General features: G+C 40.4%; 1 protein-coding gene across 1 annotated transcript in view; it reads left to right on the top strand.

Moving 5' to 3' along the window:
- nxn (nucleoredoxin) overlaps positions 1-19,810 on the top strand; it is a 67,368-nt gene that overhangs the window by 44,423 nt on the left and 3,135 nt on the right. The window contains exons 2-7 of the mRNA XM_008424932.3: positions 8,172-8,289; positions 11,918-12,051; positions 14,875-14,975; positions 15,093-15,199; positions 16,875-17,054; positions 17,845-17,969. Coding sequence (XP_008423154.1) covers positions 8,172-8,289; positions 11,918-12,051; positions 14,875-14,975; positions 15,093-15,199; positions 16,875-17,054; positions 17,845-17,969 — 765 coding nt within the window. The remainder of the gene's footprint in view (positions 1-8,171; positions 8,290-11,917; positions 12,052-14,874; positions 14,976-15,092; positions 15,200-16,874; positions 17,055-17,844; positions 17,970-19,810) is intronic.

Raw genomic sequence — 19,810 nt, 5'->3', positions numbered from 1 at the left:
AGAAGGATTCCTGACTGGTGCTAGAGAAGATAAAGCAAAATCAGGGCGGGACATTCTGAAAATTGCGTTGCATGATGGAGGATTTTTACTCATGGTCTCTTGCAGAAATAATTCACTCGAGACACACAGCCTGACATGTTTTTTCTTTGTGCTGTTTTTTCTTAATTGAAATTGTATGTGATGGTCCAACGCAAAGAGTGATGTAATTAGGGAGCGGAAAGACCTATGTTTTTCAAAATATGAACTTCCCCAACAGCATGATGCTGCCACCACCCTGCTTCTGTGTGTGGATGGGGTTTCTAAAGAGATGTCCAGTGTTGATTGTAGCCCTACAAAATACAAATATGTTAGTAATGGATCATTTGATCGATTATTCTGACGATTAATCAATTAATCAGATTTTTTTATGTCCTGATTTAAAAAAAAAAAAAAAAAAAAGTTACTAGCTTAAAGTTAAGATAGGAAAAGAAATGTATGAGAAAATGTTAGCAAAAAAAACAAAAAAACGGTTCAGTCCCCTTTTTTTAAATAAGAAAACATTTTATTTCTTAAAATAGAATAGGATTCAAACATCACTTTAAGTCTCGAGGTTGTAGTAAGAAAATAACTTTTTTTTAAGTGCAACAGCCGAGAAATAAAACATTTCACATTAACTTTTAAAACTTAAAATGCTTCCACCAATCTATTTCTGCATGTGAATGGGGTTTTTAAAGTGATGTCCAGAGTTAGCTGTACCCTACAAAATACTAACTTATTTTAGTAATCAATTATTCAACCGATTATTCTGACGATTAATCGGATAAAGAAACCATTTTAAAAATCTGTATTTCTTTCAATAGAAGTGCATTAAGAAATGCAAAAAAACAAGTCAGTTCCTTTTTTAAATAAGAAAATTCATTTACTGGACACTCGATCATTTGTAGGAAAGGAAGCATAAAAAAAAAAATCTTCTAACATCAGCATGTGAAAAGCTCAGTCCCTTCTGTCTGACTCAACATCATCACAGTGCAGGGCTGATCTTTTTTTTTGTTTTTTAAATAACCAATTAATAGCAAAAAATGTTTAATTAGAGATACAGAACTTGAACCAGGTGAAGCTAAAAACTATCCCTTGAGGATTGGGTAGAACATATTTACAGACAAAAGTATATATATGTTTTTTTATCTTAAATGCATGATGTGCATATTTTTGTATAGTTTTTGCTTAATTACTGCTCTGAGTATGTTGTTGTTTCAGCAAATTACCTTTTTTTTCACTCTGTACACTCCAGTTAGTGATTAATCGATTACTAAATTAGCTGATGATTATTTTAGTAAACGATTCATCACAATTAATCTGATGAATCGTTTCAGCTCTAGAGTGCTGTGCACACACGCTACCCAGTTCAGTGTTGTCGTCGTCTGTCCAGACCACCTGCTAGCTGCTACATATAAACAGCCCCTTTTATGGCTTTCTGTTTTTTAAACAATGGTTTCTTTCTTTTCTCTCTTCTTTAAATCCATTTTCTTTTTAGTCATTGCATTGTCTTCCTTCTACTTCACAATGAAGCACAATTAAGCCCAATATTCTTTTGATTCATCACATAAATATTTATTTATTTGCGGTTCTACTGTGCAAAAATGGGAAAGGTTTGAGAGAGAGGAGGTGAGGGGGAGGAAATACATTTATAAGGCATTACAAAAACAATGTCCATATAACTAGATGTCTAACAGCTGAGCCCCTTGTTTGTACCTCTGAGTAACACGGATCGGGTTTATCTCAGTAAAAGCTGAGGAGTGGGTTAAACAACATATCAGGCATCTGAAAAATGGATCACATGGGAAACAGATGCCTGGAATCACATGATGATCACACTTGATTCCTACCAGACGGGTGTTTTTTTTTCTTCTTTTTTTCATTTTGCTCTTGTTGCAAAGCAAATGCTGTTCAAAGTAACGCATTCTTGTGGCTGATGAGTCACTGATGTCCATTTATGGTGGATTAAAGTTAAAAAAAAAAAAAAAACGTTTTCCCACTTTAATGTGGACACGGTGTGTTTGTGTAGCAGGTTTACATCTTGTTCTCATCTAGAAACCGGAAGATTCCAGGAGGGCTAAAGGACTTTTAGTGTATTACGGGGTCATCAGGGGGTGCGGGGGGGGGGCGCTGATCTAAACACCACTGGGAGGGAAGTATGCACCCCCTGCCAATCTGACCTTTGACCTGGCAGAATGTCACCCTCAGGGCCAAGCCCACTTCTGTTTAGGGACAATGCTGCGGATTCTCATTGAACCGTGGCTTTTTGCTCCTTTACAAACCCCCCGTATCCCCCTGTGTTTTTTTTTTTTTTGTTACGTTCCCTCCGTTGCCACATAAAAACTTCTCACAACGCGGGAGGTGGGGGTCTTTGTCCCTTACAAAGTTGAATTGGGGAAACATTCACTCTCTTTGCAAACTCCCTCATTCATTCTTTTTTTTTTTCTGCTTGGTTTAGCCCTCTGACATTCTGGCACCTGTTTCCAGCACAAACCCATGTATTTATCTCTGAATTATTAACTAAGAGCCCACAAAGTGTCTGCCACTCGGTGACATGTTCTGACTTCATGGAGGGGAAGAGGTGTGGGGGTGGGGGGGGCTGGTTTCCTTGGCAACAAGGGGGCTCCTTTATAACATCGCTGGTGTCTCCCATCTGTGTTCTGCAGGAGCGAAATATTATAGGATTATTAAATGCATGATTGATGTCGCATTTGGCGCTGGGGATGGACGGACGGTGCGAATCCTGCAGTTTTCACCTATTATGCATTTTCCCCAATGCTGCAGCTGGTTGGCGCAGGACAGGATTTGTAACAATAACATTAGCGGTTTGCAGAGGATTCCCTCCTTTTTTTCTTTTTTTTCTTGCGTCTTATGAACAAAGCTGTGAGTTTGATGAGTTGAAATCCAACTGATTAGGAAGTAGTAGCTCACTCACTGAAAAGTCGCTTGCAATGTAGCGATCAGATATTTTGAGGGAAACTTGTGATAGCCAGAATCTGTAAACCTTTGATTTGTCGGTTCCAAATTTAGTGAAGTTCAGTTTTTTTCTTAGAACTTTTTAAAGTTTGCCCAGTGTGTATTGGAAAATTGAAATGGTTTGGACAAATGTTTATCTCAGTTTTTTAAGCGGAGCGTTGTAGAGCTCTCTCTCAGTAAAATCTTCCAGCTGATGTGACAGGGCTATCTTTTGAAATGAAGAACTGGATGTTTTGCTTAATGTTTTAACTCGGTTTCTTCTTTTTTTGCACACTTGAAAGAAAATGTTTGTGCATTTTATCAAAATATATCCAGTTACTGTCTTCAAGATCCACTGAACAAAAAGAAATCTCTTTTTCTGCACTTATGTAGAAAATGCTTTGCTTTCCCCCTCCCAACTGAAATCTGATTTGAAAGACTGGTGGAGAAACCTTTTTTTTTTTTCTTTGTTACCAACAGTCCAGAAAATATTGCCAATGCTTCTTTCTTGTCGGCCATGTTTGCTTACTCTGAACTCACGTTTTATCTTGTGAGGTTTTGCAAGATTTCCCGACTGACATGACATGTCGGTTTAAGCCATGCCGTTCACCAAACAGTATTACCAAACTTGTTATATCGATATTTTTATCGTTGTGTCAGGTCTCAGGTTTTGAAAATCGTCCAACAATTTTACAATCTTGCTGTGTGAACCGGGCACTGGAGGCTTCTCACCTGTTATGTTTCTCCTCTCACTTCATTCTTAAACAGGTCAGTGTTGCTGGAAATTGCGAAGTTTTGTTTTCTCTCAGTAACAACATCCACACTTGAAGAGTGTTGTCATTACAACTTACTAATGCTTCTGAATGAACAGCTTGCATTTTTGTGTTTCTGATCGACAGATCACCATCAATTGTAGCCATTCAAGCACAGAACTCTTCAGCTTCCCGTAACCTGACGGTTTTGATGGGAACGACATTGAGGTGGAGTTCAAAGTTCAGAGAGAGTCGTCACCACATGCTCACAGGAAGACGGGTCGCCGGCTGTCACAGACTTTTAGATGTGTACAGCAGGGAGGACTCTCGAACGAGCTAAAGCGACAGTCTGGTCAGACGATCCGGCTCGGTGTGAGCTGAGAGGTGGGAGGGTGAGGGGCTTCCTTTTGTAGCTATGAAGAGCAGCAGCAGCGTTTTGAAGTGGATACAGGCGCTTACTGAGAGCCTCGGGAGCAGATCGAGCGGAGGCGGGGCGCAGCCTGCAGGAATGTAAGCCGAAGCTAGCGGCGGGGGCCTGGCCAAAAAGGGAGTAACGGGAGCAAAGACAGGTGTTTCTCATCCGTCTGCAAGCTGAAAAATGATAAAACGACTCAACGTTTCAGAATTCAGACCAAGTGTTGACGCCGCCAATGCATCCGCTTGAGTTTGACTGCATTTTCTGATGAAGCCGTTGCACAGGGCATGGCTTTATTACTCAAAGATCCATCCAAGAGGCGCACAGTCTCTGCCCTCTTTTGCTCCTCTACTGTAAATCTTTACGGTCAGAGATCACAACGCCTGCAGGCACTTCCAATAAAAAAAGGTCTCTGAAAAGACAAGTGCTTTTGTTGAACAAGTCAAAGGGGGGAGGGGATGGTCAGTCCCTAGATAACTTTCCAGGCAGTGCTATCAGTGGCTCACTTGATTAGTGCATTGAAGTTTGATTTATAAGATCTGCAACTGTTTTGTCTCCCATGAATCAACATCCTTATTGAATTCTTCACGATTTCCTAAGCATTGTTGGAGTTTCTAAACACTAATGACTTCCTAACCCGTCTAATTTTCTTTGTTTTCTTTTCCCCAAGGAGTCTAGAGGGTTATCAGCTATGTTCCTCATTTATAATGCTCAAAGATAAAAAGAATTTATCTGGTATGTGCTACCACGGTAGAATAGCTCTCATGTCCTCGGTTATAAAGGCTTTCACTCTCCTTTGTAGTGACACTGTTGTTGCAAAGCAGCAATGGAAGCATCTGGCAGACGCCTCGGGCTGCGGCGGTTCAGTGAAAGTAGATCTGTGAGGAGAGGGAGCTCCATCATGGGTTTAGTTGGACGAGGTGTGGAGGGAATCTTCCACCTTGTTTTCCTCAACACAGTGACAACCACTGGGGACCCACCAGTTACAGAAAATGTTCGTTTTTTTGTTGTTGTTTTTTTTTTTATTGCTGGGCAGACTTGAGGCATTCCAGAACAAGGACCGAGCCAAAGCTTGAAGTAGGTGGGTCTGTTTTAAAGTATGTGGTCACGGAGCGTTGAGGGTTCACCACCGGAGCTAACCTACTTTTTAAAAGTGGAGAAGAATCAGGCATGAAAACTAGGGGTGCAAAGACGCGTGAAACTGACGCGCCACGCACGACGTGCAACATTTAAATGTGGATATGCTGGGAATTTACACCCCTGCAGGCCATTAGTGGTCTCGTCAAGGGAACCGCTGAAGAGAATCACCATGATCTTTGATTATCAAGGATTGTAAACCTCAGTATCTCCACGCGCAGCGGCCCCACAGCGGGTATACAATGTTGTTCTTAGCCAAGCGTGATCCAATTAGCGCTGTGGGCATCGAGTGGAGAGTGACTCTAATGCTCACACGTCTTGTAGAGTATGGATCTTGAGTATGGATTAGGAATTCCCTGGAGTTGCAACTGTCTGTGACCTCTTTGTCAAGGGTTATTGGTGTAGTTAAACCAGGATGTTGTTATGTACTCAAGCCTGCTGCTCATCAGTCATTTCTGCAGTTTCACAAGAAACATCAGAAACACATTTTTTTATTTTCTTTCTGAACTAATTGCCTTCATGTGTTTTCTGACCGCTGGCCAGGACAGTCTTTTGTTTTGTTTTTGCAATAATTGGTTATTTTGAAATATGTTAGAACCATGTAATATATGTTTTTAAATGTAATTTTCAGCCTCCTTGAGAGAATGCCATGTTTCCCCAGCTACTTCTGTTATGCTAAATTTATTAGCGGTTCACATAATTGACCTGTTTGTTCTTTGGACGTGAAATTGGGAAGTCATTTTAATTAGCGGCTAATTTAGCCACATGTTGTTGTTTGTTTTTTTGTGTTTGTTTGTTTGTTTGTTTGTTGTGACAGTTATTCCAGACAATTCACCTGCTCAAGATTGTGTCCCGTTTTGCATAGTAAGCTGAATAATAAAGGAATCATAAAAACATAGATTGTATTGCATTTTATTTAGAAAAATGTTGATTCCCTTAAGCTATGTTAGCTTTGCTTTGGTTAGCATAAAATTTATGCTTACCATTTATTTATTGATGCAAGAAAATCATTTTTGCAATCTCCTCCCCCTCCCATATTTGGGAGGGGGAGGAGATTACAAATACTAAAGCGTGCTGTGTGTAATCTTCTCATAGTTTAGGTTTTATACATTTGATGGTTTTACATTTCTTTGCTATTTTTACTGTTTACATTTAGCTAATGCTGTTTCTAACTATTCAAATTACTTTTTCTGAAATTATTCCCATTATGTAAGTATTACTATATCATAACGCACGTATCGTTCTGTTCTTAATCTTGTCAAAAAGCAGCACATGCCTTCCCTCTCTCCAGCAGTGTGCGTTACTTTCCTTCCTTATATTCAGTTCACTTCTCTCATGACTCTGTAGTGCCTCAGCTGTCAGTTCTTATCTTAAATCTTCTCTGCGGCGGGTACAGGAGCAGAAACATGTTTATGACACAAATGTTCTTAACACCTCTTCATTAACGCTGAAGCAGTTCATCAAAAAAAGGACTGAGGGCAGATTTGACAGCATGATTTATGGGATTTTCTTCACTTTTTTATGTCTAGTAACCCATGCCCTTTTATAGTTGCTGTCTGTGCTAAATCACTTTTGAGATTCCTGAACACGCATTATGTGGAAGAGCTTAGGACTGCCATACCAGACTTGTACTTTTAGCTGTATTACATATTCATATTACAGAAAGCAAACTGGAAAACTAACAAAATGGAAAACATATATTCCATTTTGTCTTCTTTTCAGACCTGGAATATGCTAAAGAAAAAAATTGTTTTTTCTTGCTTGTCAATACTTTGCTAGGAGGAGCCTTGTTTATTTTATTTTTACACTTAATAAATAAATATATATATATATATATATATATATATATATATATATATATATATATATATATATCAAACTTAAATTTGACCAAGACTTATTGAATGCAAGAAAGCCATTTGTTAATATTTTAATAGTTTTGGGGGACGAGCAGCACCACCGAAGGAGTGATTGACAGCGCTAAGACCCGCCTCCTGGCTCTGATTGGTTGTTTCTAGACGGTACTGGGAGAAGGCAGACAGCTCAATTTTTTCTTTTTCTACAGAATATCAGTCTTGTACCATACGACAAATTGACAGTTTCAATAAATGTAAACTTTTCACTTTCATAAAAGTAAAAGTCACATATTGCATCTTTAACTTTATTTTAAGACATTCAAAAAGGGTGAAACTAATGTAAACCCTTTCTTCTTGTTTACATTTTTAAATCACGTGACTTAAATCCACAAGAAGCGTCTGTCTCTTGAAGGCACTTCTTCAAGTTTGAGTCTCTTGTCTGCGATGTGGAAAGTGAGCCTCTGAAAAGGTTTACCTCCTCTTTGATGCCGAGGACTGCACCGATCCCTGAACCCACCTGAATAGTTCACGCTCATATTTCTGTCTCTAGAGCATCCTTACTGGCTTTACGAGGCCCTCTCGCTGTCATCGTGTCATACAGAAGGCATTACTGAAAAAGCCCCCCGCAGGTGTCTTTCAAGACACACCAATCCCTTTAAGCTGCGTTTCTGCGTTGAGCTTTCTTCGCGTCATGGCAGGGACACTGTGAGCCCCGTCCGACTGACCCGTCCTTTCTTTCCCACCCTCTGTTATTAACTCGCCCTCGGGGCGTCTTTTCTTCTCCCTCGGTCCCGTGCTCCTCCTTTAAACAACAGAGAGCATGTTTGTTCTCTAAAATACTTGTCGTATTCTGGTGACATTTGTTTACACTCTGGTACTTCTGGTGGACACCCACCGGGACTGGAGATGTAATTTTAGCCCGGGTAAATTGTTTCCCATCTACAACTAAAATAAACCCAAGTCTGCTCCCTGGAGGTGTTTTCCATCCACTTACTTTAAGCTCTCTTCTTTTTTCCCCCACCCCCTCACCTTTCTCCACAGATGAAACTGTGGAACAAATACAAAGTAACCAGCATCCCTTCGTTGGTGTTCGTGGACGCAGCGACAGGAAAGGTGGTGTGTCGAAACGGTCTGCTGGTGGTGAGGGACGACCCTAAAGGTGAGAACAATGACCTGCACGCGCAGCGTGTTGTGACGAAGACATCCACACACTCGGATTCATTTCTTACTTTTTTTCTCGAAGCTCTGACCTTATTTCACTTCACTGGATGGTTTTGGAGATTGGGGTTAATTTTAACCATTGAGCCTTTCAGGAAACCACAGTTTATAAGGCCAACCAAACGCATAACGGGGTAAAAAGGACAGTAGAACATATAAATTTTCCATGTCATGGCTTTATTACCCTGAAATCTTGGTGGGAAGCATTCATCATTCGCTCTGGCTTGTGGGTAACACCCAGCATTACTGTGGTTGCGTAGGAGACAATCTGGTTTTACAGTATGTCATTACACAAAAACTGTTATTGTATGCAGAGGGAATTACAGTTATGTAAAAAAAAAAATGCACAACCAAATAAATCATTCAAAATGGATAATTTATGGCGATTACACTGAAGAGTTTGTATACGCAATGTAGTTGTAATGCATAATCCAATTTCACCTACATAGTTGTAAATGTATTTACCGTGTCAATGTCCGAAACAGTTCATTAAGTATGTTTGTAGCAAACGTTTCCTTTCTGGATCAATAATTTCTGCTCTTTTTGGCCCAAAAAAGTAATAAAGTGTGCTAAAGCACAGTCTGAATGTTTAAGAGAGGTTATGATGTCAGAAAATGATTTCAAGAATGAATTTTGGTGCAAAATTTTATCTGGAATATAAAGACAAATATATTACAGTGCAGCCAAAATAGGTTAAAATCCCAGAGTATTAAGAGAAGCTACCGTTTCACAAATAGCTAACATGGCGCCGTTCATCAACACTAAAACTTGCTGCTACGCCTGAACGGCAGATGTGTGTCTCCCAGCACAGTCGGCACGACAGATTCTCCAGTTAACGACCACTGAAAGGACGGAAAACCATTCTGGAAAATATGATGGAAGTTATGTTCCAACTGGTTGCAGCTCTGGAGTGACATAAAGCTTTTAAATTCATTTTCTGGTATTCTTTGTCTCATTTTCTAATGACTTTCTGTGTGGCTTTTATGGCACATGTAACTTTTTTTTCATTTTTTTACTAAATTCCTTGAAAATGCCAGATAAAACAAACTGTAAGGAAAGTGAATTAGAATTAGAGTTCCCACCATTTAAACAGGCTTAGCAGTTCAATTAAATTCAAATTCAGTTCAAAAATACTTTATTGATTCCACAGGGAAATTAAGTGTTGTAACTCTTGTCAACTCATTTTCCCTTAGAAGTAGTCAAATATTGAAAAGCAATTATTAGTCTGTAAGTGCAAAATAGATATGGACAAAATGTAATAATGTCAATATACATGCATGTTAATAGTGCTGTAATAATAATCCAAGTTAAAGCTCTAGTTAGAACTTTTCCTCCTTGTTTGGGTTGATGCGACTATAATTCTAGTTCTATAATTCTGTGATTCTTAAGTCGCTGTGAAATGGTCACACTTTATCTAGGAAAACCTGTGTTCCATGCACTTTGAAGTGAGGACGGATAATTGACAAAAGTGAGGCTGCATTTATTTCGTCCTCTGCGGCTGAAGAAATCAAAAATCTTCCAAAGTGTCTGTCTCATGTGGGGGGAAAAAAAGGAAACATGTTGTTGATGGCAGGAAAACAGAAAAGATGAGGGAACAAGAGTATCTCAGTATTTTTATTAAACCCTCCTCAGACTCCTTTTTTTGAGAGACAAGATTGATCTCTGCAAATGAGGATTTTTCAGCGAGTGAAATCTTGGACTCGATATTTTCTGACTTTTCTGTCATTTCACTGATTTATTAATCAGGTGTGACAATGTGACAAACTGATCCCTCTCCTGTGGCCCTACGTTTTGGTGTTTGGATTGGAAAAGGGCAGTAAAACCTGGGTTTTTTTCCGCATGCTGAAACTGGGAGGGGGTGTGTGAGAAAGGACCCTCAGTAATGTTCTCTCTGCCTTTCACTCTCTGTGAAAAGGCCTGACTTGAGTGGCGGCAGATTGGCCTGCAGCGTAAAGATGGAGTGCACGTTTACAATCAGGACAACAATGAAAGGGAACGCCAGCGCAGAGCAGACGTGTCCTTCCTGCCTAATGAAGCACTAGACAACCACGCTCGCATAAAGAGGCTATTATGATCAGCCATACAAGGTTTTATTTATTATTACCCCCCAGGCCCCTGTTTTTTTTTGTTTTTGTTTTTATCCGGCTGTACCAAATGCATCTCCAGAGCAGGAGCAGGACAATGAGAGCACGCTGAAAAGGAAATGAAAAGTGTCAAAAAGAGCTGGAGGGCAGAATTACAGGCAGCAAAGATTTGCTTGAGAGGCTTGGCTTTTCATGTTCATTTAAAACCGTTTTTTAAAATTTTTTTTGTATGTGTGTGTGTGTTTGGCATGTGTGTGTTTCAAAAAGGAGATGTCACCAAAAAATAAAAAAAAATTGTAGATTGGTGTCTGGAATGAGATAATTTGATGCTTTTTTTTATTTATTTATTTTACTTTATTTCTGGCCATTCTGGATGCACATCAAGTTAGCATCCAGGTTTATGATAGCATGTTTTGTATGTAATGTGAAAGTTTTCATGTGCTGAATCATAATCATGGATGTACACAGTAGATTAAAATTTGCACAAAACGGTTCAAGATTTATAATTGTAATTAAACAAAACTAAAAACACGCTACTTATAGTTTTCAACAACTTTTATTGGTCATTAGAGCTAATAGTTAGCATTAACAGAGCCTGCTGTTGGGACGCAACAGCAGCTTGTAGTGGCTATTTTAGTCAAACAAAACTAAGAACAAAAGATGGTGACCTTTCTCAAACCAGTTTTCAACATTTTTTTCTTTGCCATTAGTGCATTTCAGGCTAACATTTAGCACTGTGAGCCTGCTGTTGTTAGCATGCTACCAGCAGTTTGTAGTTGCTTTCTGGACAAGCTTCCAAACAAATAAGGAACCAGTAATCTCTGCTCCACCTGCCTGCTGTTAAACACGTAGGGAATTAAACATATTTTTTGTCAAACAAGACTAAAAGTAAAGATGGTGACCTCTCTTCAAACTGTTTCCAAAAACTTTTAGTAGCTACAAGTGCTGCTAGCGCTAATTGTTAGCACGCCAACAGCGGTTTGTCGTTCAGTTATGGACACGCTTCCACACAAATAATGAATCGGCAATCTCCGGTCCACCTGCCTGCTGTTAAGCATTTAGAGGATTTTCTAATTTAGTCAAACAAGACTAAAAATGAAGAATGATGACCTTTCTTCAAAGTCCTTTCAATGACTTTTATTAGCTATGAGTGCTGTTGGTGCTAATAGTTAGCACCATGAGCCTGCTATTGTTAGCACGCTGTTTGTAGTGTCATTATGGACAAGCTAACAAATAATGAACCAGAAATCTCTGTTCCACCTGCCTGCTGTTAAACATTTAGGGAACTTTACTATTTTCATCAAACAAAACTAAAAATGCTGTTGTTGGGATGCCAACAGCAGTTTGTAGTTGCATTATGGACAAGCTTCCAAACAAATAATGAACCCGTCATCTCTGTTCCACCTGGATGTTAAACATTTAGGCCTTCAGCTGTGAATTTAGCAGTAATCTCTTCCCATGTTTCCCCTACACCCCTCCCCTCAGGTCTGGAGTTCCCCTGGGGCCCGAAGCCCTTCGCAGAGGTGGTGGCAGGGCCTCTGCTCAGGAACAACAGGCAGACGGCAGACAGCAGCTCTCTGGAGGGACACTATGTGGGAGTGTATTTCTCAGCACACTGGGTGAGTGAGGAGAGAGAAGACAAAGAGGAGCCCCTTTTTGTTTTTTTGTTTTAATTTCCAGACTTCTGAAGTCTTTAAAACTGACAGCAGATCAGAGCAGGGGGAGGCGACTCCGCTATTCGTCTGTTTACAGTAGAAGCAGTCGGCCATCTTTGAGTCCTTTCTCCACCTCTGGACCTGTCACCACACCTCAGTGGGCTGCAGGCATTTGTCCGATAGCCGACCGAGGGTTCACGACTGGGTGATGATCCGTCGCTGAGGAGACGCAGCTCGCCGGGTCTCCTAAAGCAAGTCAGCACAGCAGCTGGCAGAGCCGCAGCCGGTTCAGAACGGTGACGCCCCGATGTACTGGCTGGAGTCCCAAGCACATTTAAAATTGGAACAGAACAGCGTCACAAAAATGCCATGAGAGCAGGGTTTTCACACCACTCAGTTGTTTGATGAAACCAGGAACACCAGCACCTCAGTATGGAGCTTTCTTCGCTGTGGTTTTCTCCTCAAAGCAAGAGAGTTTTTTTGTGTGGTTTGTTGTTTGGGAGAAATTTCTACCTTCCTTATCCCACACTCTAAACATTGTGTCTGATTATCTGTTTGTCTGTCCGTCAAGCCACCATTTTGTCTCGATGTCAATTTAACTTTCTGCCCTTTTGTCCACACATGCAGTCATCCATTCTTCCTTGTTTATAAATGTTTGTATTTTTGACCATCCCTCTATGCATTTGTCCATCCAGTCATTGTTTTGTTCATCCGTAGTTTTGTCCGTCTCTGTCCTTTTGTCTATCCATTCATTGAGTGTGTTTGTCTGTCTCTGGGTGTGTTCTTTAGTATTTTTGTCCATTGATCCATTGAAACTCCAACCTCTTCATAAAAAAAAAGAAATAAAAAATTCCCCTTGTATGTGACAACACAACACTAAAACTAAAAGATATATCTGCTGTAGTTGATGGTTTTAGTTTTTCAACTTCAAATTTGTAAAGGGTCCCTTTTCTGGGCCCCCAAATACGAATGAACTGTTTCCATCAACAGTTCAAAGCGCGAGATGGACAATGGAAACACATTTACCTGAATAAGTAGCAGATGCACAAAACTTTTCAAAGTAAGACTCTCTCCAGTTCTATGACCTGTTAGATTGCAACCTCAGCATCTTTTTTTTTTTTTTTTACTGCAGCTTTGTGCAGAGGTTAGCAGAGTTCTCAAAAATGTTAAAATTAAGATTAGCACCAATTCAACATATACATATTTCCACTCGGTTAAAAGCAAAAAGTAACAGTCCAAGAAATGACTCCAGGAAAAAAAGCATTTAGTTAAAAGGCTGAGGAACTGATCAAAGCATCAATAATTTAATATCTTAAAATTACGTCAGCAGACTGATCCAAGTGTAAAGTTTAGCGGAAGTTTTTAAAGACCAAACTGAAAATAATTCATTTAAGTAACAAAATTAGGCAAAATAAAAAAAAATTCCTAATTGGTTTCTTTCAAAATAAAACTTATGAAAACTTAACAGCTGCATGGATGTGCGTGTTTGATCAAAACGAGCATGTTCTTCATTCAGCATCCAGAAGTTTTACTTGAGTAAATGTAGCGACACTTTATAATAGAATTACTTAAGTAAAAGTAAATAATAGTGTGCTTAAAAAAAAAAAAAAAATTCCCAAAACGTCGCTAGTTATTGCCAAACTCTGGCCATGCGTAGCGTCAACGTCTGAAGAAATTACCACTTTAATTATGAAACTAGCCTGGTTGATTCACTCCAAACCAGTACGTAAAACATGCTTCATTCGCTTCTTTTTTTTTAATTCTTTCTTTTATGTGACATTTAAAAGAAAAAAAGACATTGGATGGAAAAGCATCGACTGTTGAAGTTTTGTTAAAGTTAAAGTTTTACCTTTATGTTTAGAAAAGAGCGGCAAACGGAGCCTGGGAACGGCGGGGAATCTAGGCCGCTCTGTTTTCCCTCCTGACTCTCTGATCTCATCCTAATGCCAGCCATACCAGCGCTCCCTCCTCCTGGTTGGACTGGAACACACACACACACACACACACACACACAGCAGAGCAAACATTTTCCTGATCTGCAGTAATGCATCAGGATTAGGAGCTGGCGTGTGTGTTTGAAAAAAAGCTGGATACAGAACTGGAGAGAATTACCAGTTTGTTGGAAAGGTGTTTGGTGACAAACGTGAGAGTCATGAAACCGCTTCAGCTCGGTTTTCTTTTAAAGGTTCTTAGAAAAATGGGACAGTATGAAATATTCATTTAATATTTTCCGGATTGAGATAATTATGTTGGTAAAAATGGGGACTTGGGGGGGAAAAACTTTTTTTTTTCTTCCCCAGACTATGATTTACAAGAACCAGACTTGTCCTAATTTATAATTCATCCACATTCTGTTCAGCTTCCAATTATTTGGAATATACACACACACACAGGATAAAAGAAGTGTGTCTTATGATCCAGGAGTTTAGGGGCCTTTGCAAGTTAGCATGAAGCTACTTAATAAAAAGAAAGATCCCCAAGTAAAAAATGGTTTGCTATAGGACAGAAAATGTTGGAAAAAGGAGACAAATTCCCCCAAAGAACTAAGCCGTGAAAACAATTGATCAAACCCACTTTAAGGTCAGATCCTTACCAATTCATGCTTCCTGTCACGCCTAGACACTTCTGAAACGAGTAATCATAAAAACTGTTCAAATCTTGTTCACTATTTCAACGGTTTTACTCTTTTACCATCTCTTTATATCCCCTTCAGCGGAAACAAAGTTTTTTGGGCGGGGGGGGGGGATTTGGTTCCAGTGAAATGAAATGCTTCTGTGTGTCTCTTAGTGTCCGCCGTGTCGCAGTCTGACCCGAGTCCTGGTGGAGTCCTACCGAATCGTCAAAGAGTCCGGTCACAAGTTTGAGATGGTGTTCGTCAGCGCCGACAGGTGAGCGTCGTTGCCGGGTCATTCTCTTCGTCAAGTGTTACCTCTGCGTCCGTCTTCTTAAACGGGTACAGGAGTAAAAGCCGAGCTTTGTCTGAATGTTCTCCGTTTCCATTTTAGGTCAGAAGAGTCTTTTAAGCAGTATTTCAGCGAGATGCCATGGTTGGCCGTCCCGTACTCGGACGAGGCACGTAGATCTCGACTCAACAGGCTGTATGGGATACAAGGTATTTTAAATTTTGCATCTACAAACCTCAAATTAGAAGTAGGGAAAATAGATACAAGTTATCTATTAATCAGTTATTCTAAAGTTTATTGATTTTACGGATTCACTAAGGATTCATTTATAAGCGGCCATGTTTTTTAAATGCTGAGTTTTGTCTTGAATCAAGAGGGTCGACCATGTTTCCATAACACAAAAGGCTTAATTTTTCATAATATGTAAACTTAATAAAAGCATGTAATTCGGTTTTAATGTTATTTTCTGTCAGCTGTATTAAAAATTGACTGAATGAACAGAAAATTGTGGTTTTCTCACATTATTAAACTTACTTATAAAATCTAACAAAAGAGGAACCTCTTAGGTTGCTAAATGGAAAATAAAAGATGAAAATGATAAAATATGTGAATCACTTGGTCCCACATGAACAGTGAGATTTTCATGCAGAAGCAGACTTCTCCATGTAGTCTGCTTGAATCTTAAAACTGCGCAACATGAAGTGAAATAACTCACGACATCATGTTTTTTTTCATCATGTTGCAATTTTTTCTCGTTTACCTCCCCCGCCTGGATGTAGTGGTTAAAAAACCCTGAAATTTTGAGATTCATCTCAAATTATCTAGAAAAAACAGAGATTTCAAAGTTTCAAAAATTGCATATTTTCACGTTTTTTTTTACCTCAAAAATGTTCCACTTTTGATGTCTCAGAAATGTCCAAGTGTTTTTGTAGACGCTGCTCCACCAAGCAGCGTCACTGAGGTCAAACTTAAGAATCTTGTCAAGTGTCAATATTTCAAAACGGAAGCACAAAGTGCATTTCACATCCAACACCAGTCTCTGCTCAGATGATGACCGGTGGTGGCCTCTGCTGGACGGAAGCCAAACTACAACACCCAAAGCAAGTCCAAGCCAACGTTATCAGTTAATCAATTGGAACTAATTTTCAATCTAATAAACTTATAATCGACTATTAATCACAAGTCGTCCTCATCCCAAAATGGTGGTTTATAATTTCTGCCATGCTGGGTTACATCAGACAGCTGACAGCTCACTGTGACCAGCACGGATTCGCCCTGAGGAATGTGGACCGGTTATCGAGTTAACCGTCTCTCTGACTGTAGAAGTGAAGCGTCTCTCCTTCGCTTTTCCACTGATTGCCTCCTCTGTGCTGCGGAGGATGATGTGAGCTGGAGCTGGCTCTGTCCTGTGAAGAATGTCAGGAATGCCCAGAGGACGAGTCAATAGTTCCCCCCCCCCCCCCCCCTCCCCACATCCAGCTTAAACTCCTGCAGTGCACGATTGCCTCTTCTTTTGCAAGCCTCAGTCCACATGTGCAGCTCCCTGACTCATGAACTGCTTGCTGGCTAACGGCGGCTGTTTCTGATAAGAAACAGACACTCTTTTTATTTTTTTGCAAAGTAAGGGGAATGTGTTTGTAACAGCAAGCTATAGCAAAAGTACTTTCCAATAAAATCTATTAAAAGAAGGGGGGAAAAAAGGAAGAAGAAAAATCTCCACGTAGCAAAGAGAACCTCAGCGGGAGAGTGAGGCAGGGAGGGGGAAGCGTCCGCTCCACGGAGCGATAATTGACGGAAATGACCCACGCTCTTTGCCCGTTTCCTTCCCCTCCTCTGTTCGTCTGCCTCTTATGTCACCCTCTTTGCGTCCTGCCCTCCCTCCAGGTATCCCCACGCTGATCCTGCTGGACGCCGAGGGCCGTGTGATCACGCGACAGGGCCGCGTGGAAGTGCTGAACGACCCGGAGTGCCGGCTCTTCCCGTGGCACCCGCGGCCCGTGCTGGAGCTGAGCGAGGCCAACGCTGTGCAGCTCCACGAGGGGCCCTGCCTCGTCCTGTTTGTGGGTGAGCTGACCGGGTGTCTGCCATTTGGACCTAGACATGAAGAAGGGCGCATGTGATGCAGAAAGCTGGTCGATTTTATGCTTTTTTTTTTTAAAGCTGAGTTTTCTCTTGTTCCAAGAGGGTCAACCGTCTTTTCATAACCCATTTTGTATATTCTACAGATATAAAATGCGTTTCTGTCTTGATTTCAGTTATTTGAGACACAATATCACGCATAATTTTTCATTCTGATCAGAATCAAGCAGCACTAGCAGCGTTGGTTTGTTACAGAAAATATTTTAAAAAATGCAGAAAATATTCAAGTTGTGTGAATAAGTGTAGATGAAGTGTGGGAAATTCTTCTTGAGTATAAAAAGCGTTTCTCTTGTGCTTCAAATCCTTAAAAAGTGCTTCATTTCTGATTCAGACTGCACAGTTTTGTAATAAAGTTCAATGTAGTGTTTGAAAAGTTCAAATTCAGAAAAAAAAATTACGTTGGAATCAGATATTTACGGTTGTTGCTGACATAGCAACAAGCAGCACTACTTTGCAGGTTGTTGAAATATTAGAAAATGTTTGAAAAGTGTATGAACCAAGTTTCTGTATTTGCTTAGTAGATTTTTTTTTTATCCTGATGGGAACCAAATTTGATGACTTCTTATAAAACTGAGGTGCACAATGACGACTCTTGAATTTGTTCATCAGTCTCCTGATGAACAAATTCTGTAGCCTCCGTTTCCTTTCCCTCTTTTAAACGGGGGTTTCTTTTTGTGTCCAGCTTTTGACTGTGACTCTGTCCGACCTTATTCAGATGCTGAAGAGGAAGGTGAACTGGAGCCAGCCAAGGAGTTGATTCAGCCAATAGCAGAGAAGCTCATGGCCAAGTATAAAGCCAAGGAGGAAGAGACGCCACTGCTGTTCTTTGTTGCCGGAGAGGTGAGAGGAAGCGCACAAGACGGGACGCTAAAATCGATTTTAAAGTGTAACTAACTCCCCTGTGAAAGAGCACCACTGACTGATTTTGAAAGATTCTGGCAAAGTGGGCGGAGCCAAGAAACTTGGAGTGTAGTCAGGTGAGCAGAGGGTGTAAGTGAGTGGGCTGTGGTCAGGATGAAAAACTTTATCGCTATGTTTTAGCGTCTTTCTAATTCTAGATCAGGTTGTAGAATCTTGACCTTTCCGGAGCAATTTAAGCTAGCAGCAGCAGACTTAATCACCATGTAAGTCAGTCTCCCCCGTCGTCTATCGCCCTGTTTGCGTTTCTCATTGCGTTCGTCGTCTGAGTGCCACTCGACACAAAGAAACATTGTCTCTTTGCAATAATTCACGAGCTCCGGAGCTTCTATATGCACGGAGTTTGTTTCCACAAAGGCGTATAGTTTTACATCCGTTTTCTCCCATTGCCTGTAGCTGGGCTGGCGATAAAAACCACCAGGTTTGATTTCCAGATTGGGTTCACAGTCTGATATCGGTCCTCGCTCCAAGCTTTGAGTGGAGCTTCCAGGGCTGTGGGCCCACAGTCCTTCACTCGGGCCTGGGATCGCCCGGGTCGTCGCCGGGTCGGTTGCCAAGCCAGCTGCTGGGAGTCGAGCTCAATGAGAAGGCATTATGCTGGCAGTTCTTCAGAGAAGAGGCCAGGCAGAAGAAAACGATCCATAACATTTTTTTTTAACTAGGGCTGTCAACCGATTAAAAAACTTAATCAGACTGATCACCTTCTATCTCTGGGATTAATAATGATTAATCACTATGCTTAACTTTTTAAGCTTGAAATTGGTTCCCTGGGAAAGCCCCTTATCTGATTGTTTTGGGGGGGGTTTGTTGGGGCTTTTTTGCAGCAGAAAGCAGGTAATGTAGTCTGCCAGTACTAAACAGCATCTAAGGAAAACTTACTCCGCCACAATTGCATACATGTAGTGACAAACTTGTCTAGGGGACAACTGACAAATTATTTTTATTTTCTACTTCTTGAGTGTGTCACCCCTTTCTGATGCCACCCTGGGCAATAAACTGAATGAAATTTTTTTTTATAAAGTTAATTTCAGGGTCTGTATTGCATTTAAATCAAAAACTATATCAACAAAATAAGCATCGCTTTAAGTTCAAAAACCTTTTTCCTGCCAAATCACTGAATAAAAAGATATATGAGCTCCACGACAAAGATTTTTATTGTTCTTAATCTGTGAGGTTATTCAAGCACCAGCTCGGTTCACTAATTTGAAAAAATCCATCTTTAGAAATACGGACACTGACATTAGCGTCAGGAACATCTGTGCTGCTGCTGCTACATATTTAGTTTTAAGACGCTATTTTAGCTTTGAGGAGGCTAACTGCTTTTAGCATAACTTGTATACAGCAGCGTCCGATCATACAATTTTTCGAAGCAAGAATTAACCCCCAATTGGGCCAAGAGGAGCAGCTTTGTCATCCATTGCTGTTGTATGCGGATGTCGTGTGTGTGTGTGTGTGTGTGTGCGTGTGTGTGTGTGTGTGTGTCAGATTTACTGATGTACCAGAAACGCATGAATGGAAAGGTTCCGGCTGGGACTTGTATATTAAAAACAAATTGAATAATTGCGCTAAAAATTGTAAAGCATTACAATCTAAATGAATGTATTAAACTCTTGACCCTACAAAAACATAATCAAGCACACACACATTTTCTTAGTTTTTGTCGTAAGTTTGTGAGTTGTGACCATAACAGACGCATTTGCATTTGCACTGTTGCAGGCGATGACGATGTACATCACAGTACATTGTGCAGCAAATTTAATTTA

The sequence above is a fragment of the Poecilia reticulata genome, chromosome 13 (assembly GCF_904066995.2).
Source record: "Poecilia reticulata chromosome 13, P_reticulata-male-v2, whole genome shotgun sequence".
Lineage (NCBI taxonomy): Eukaryota > Metazoa > Chordata > Actinopteri > Cyprinodontiformes > Poeciliidae > Poecilia > Poecilia reticulata.
The sequence above is the reverse complement of the archived record's forward strand: the minus strand, read 5'-3'. Positions and strand labels throughout refer to the sequence as shown.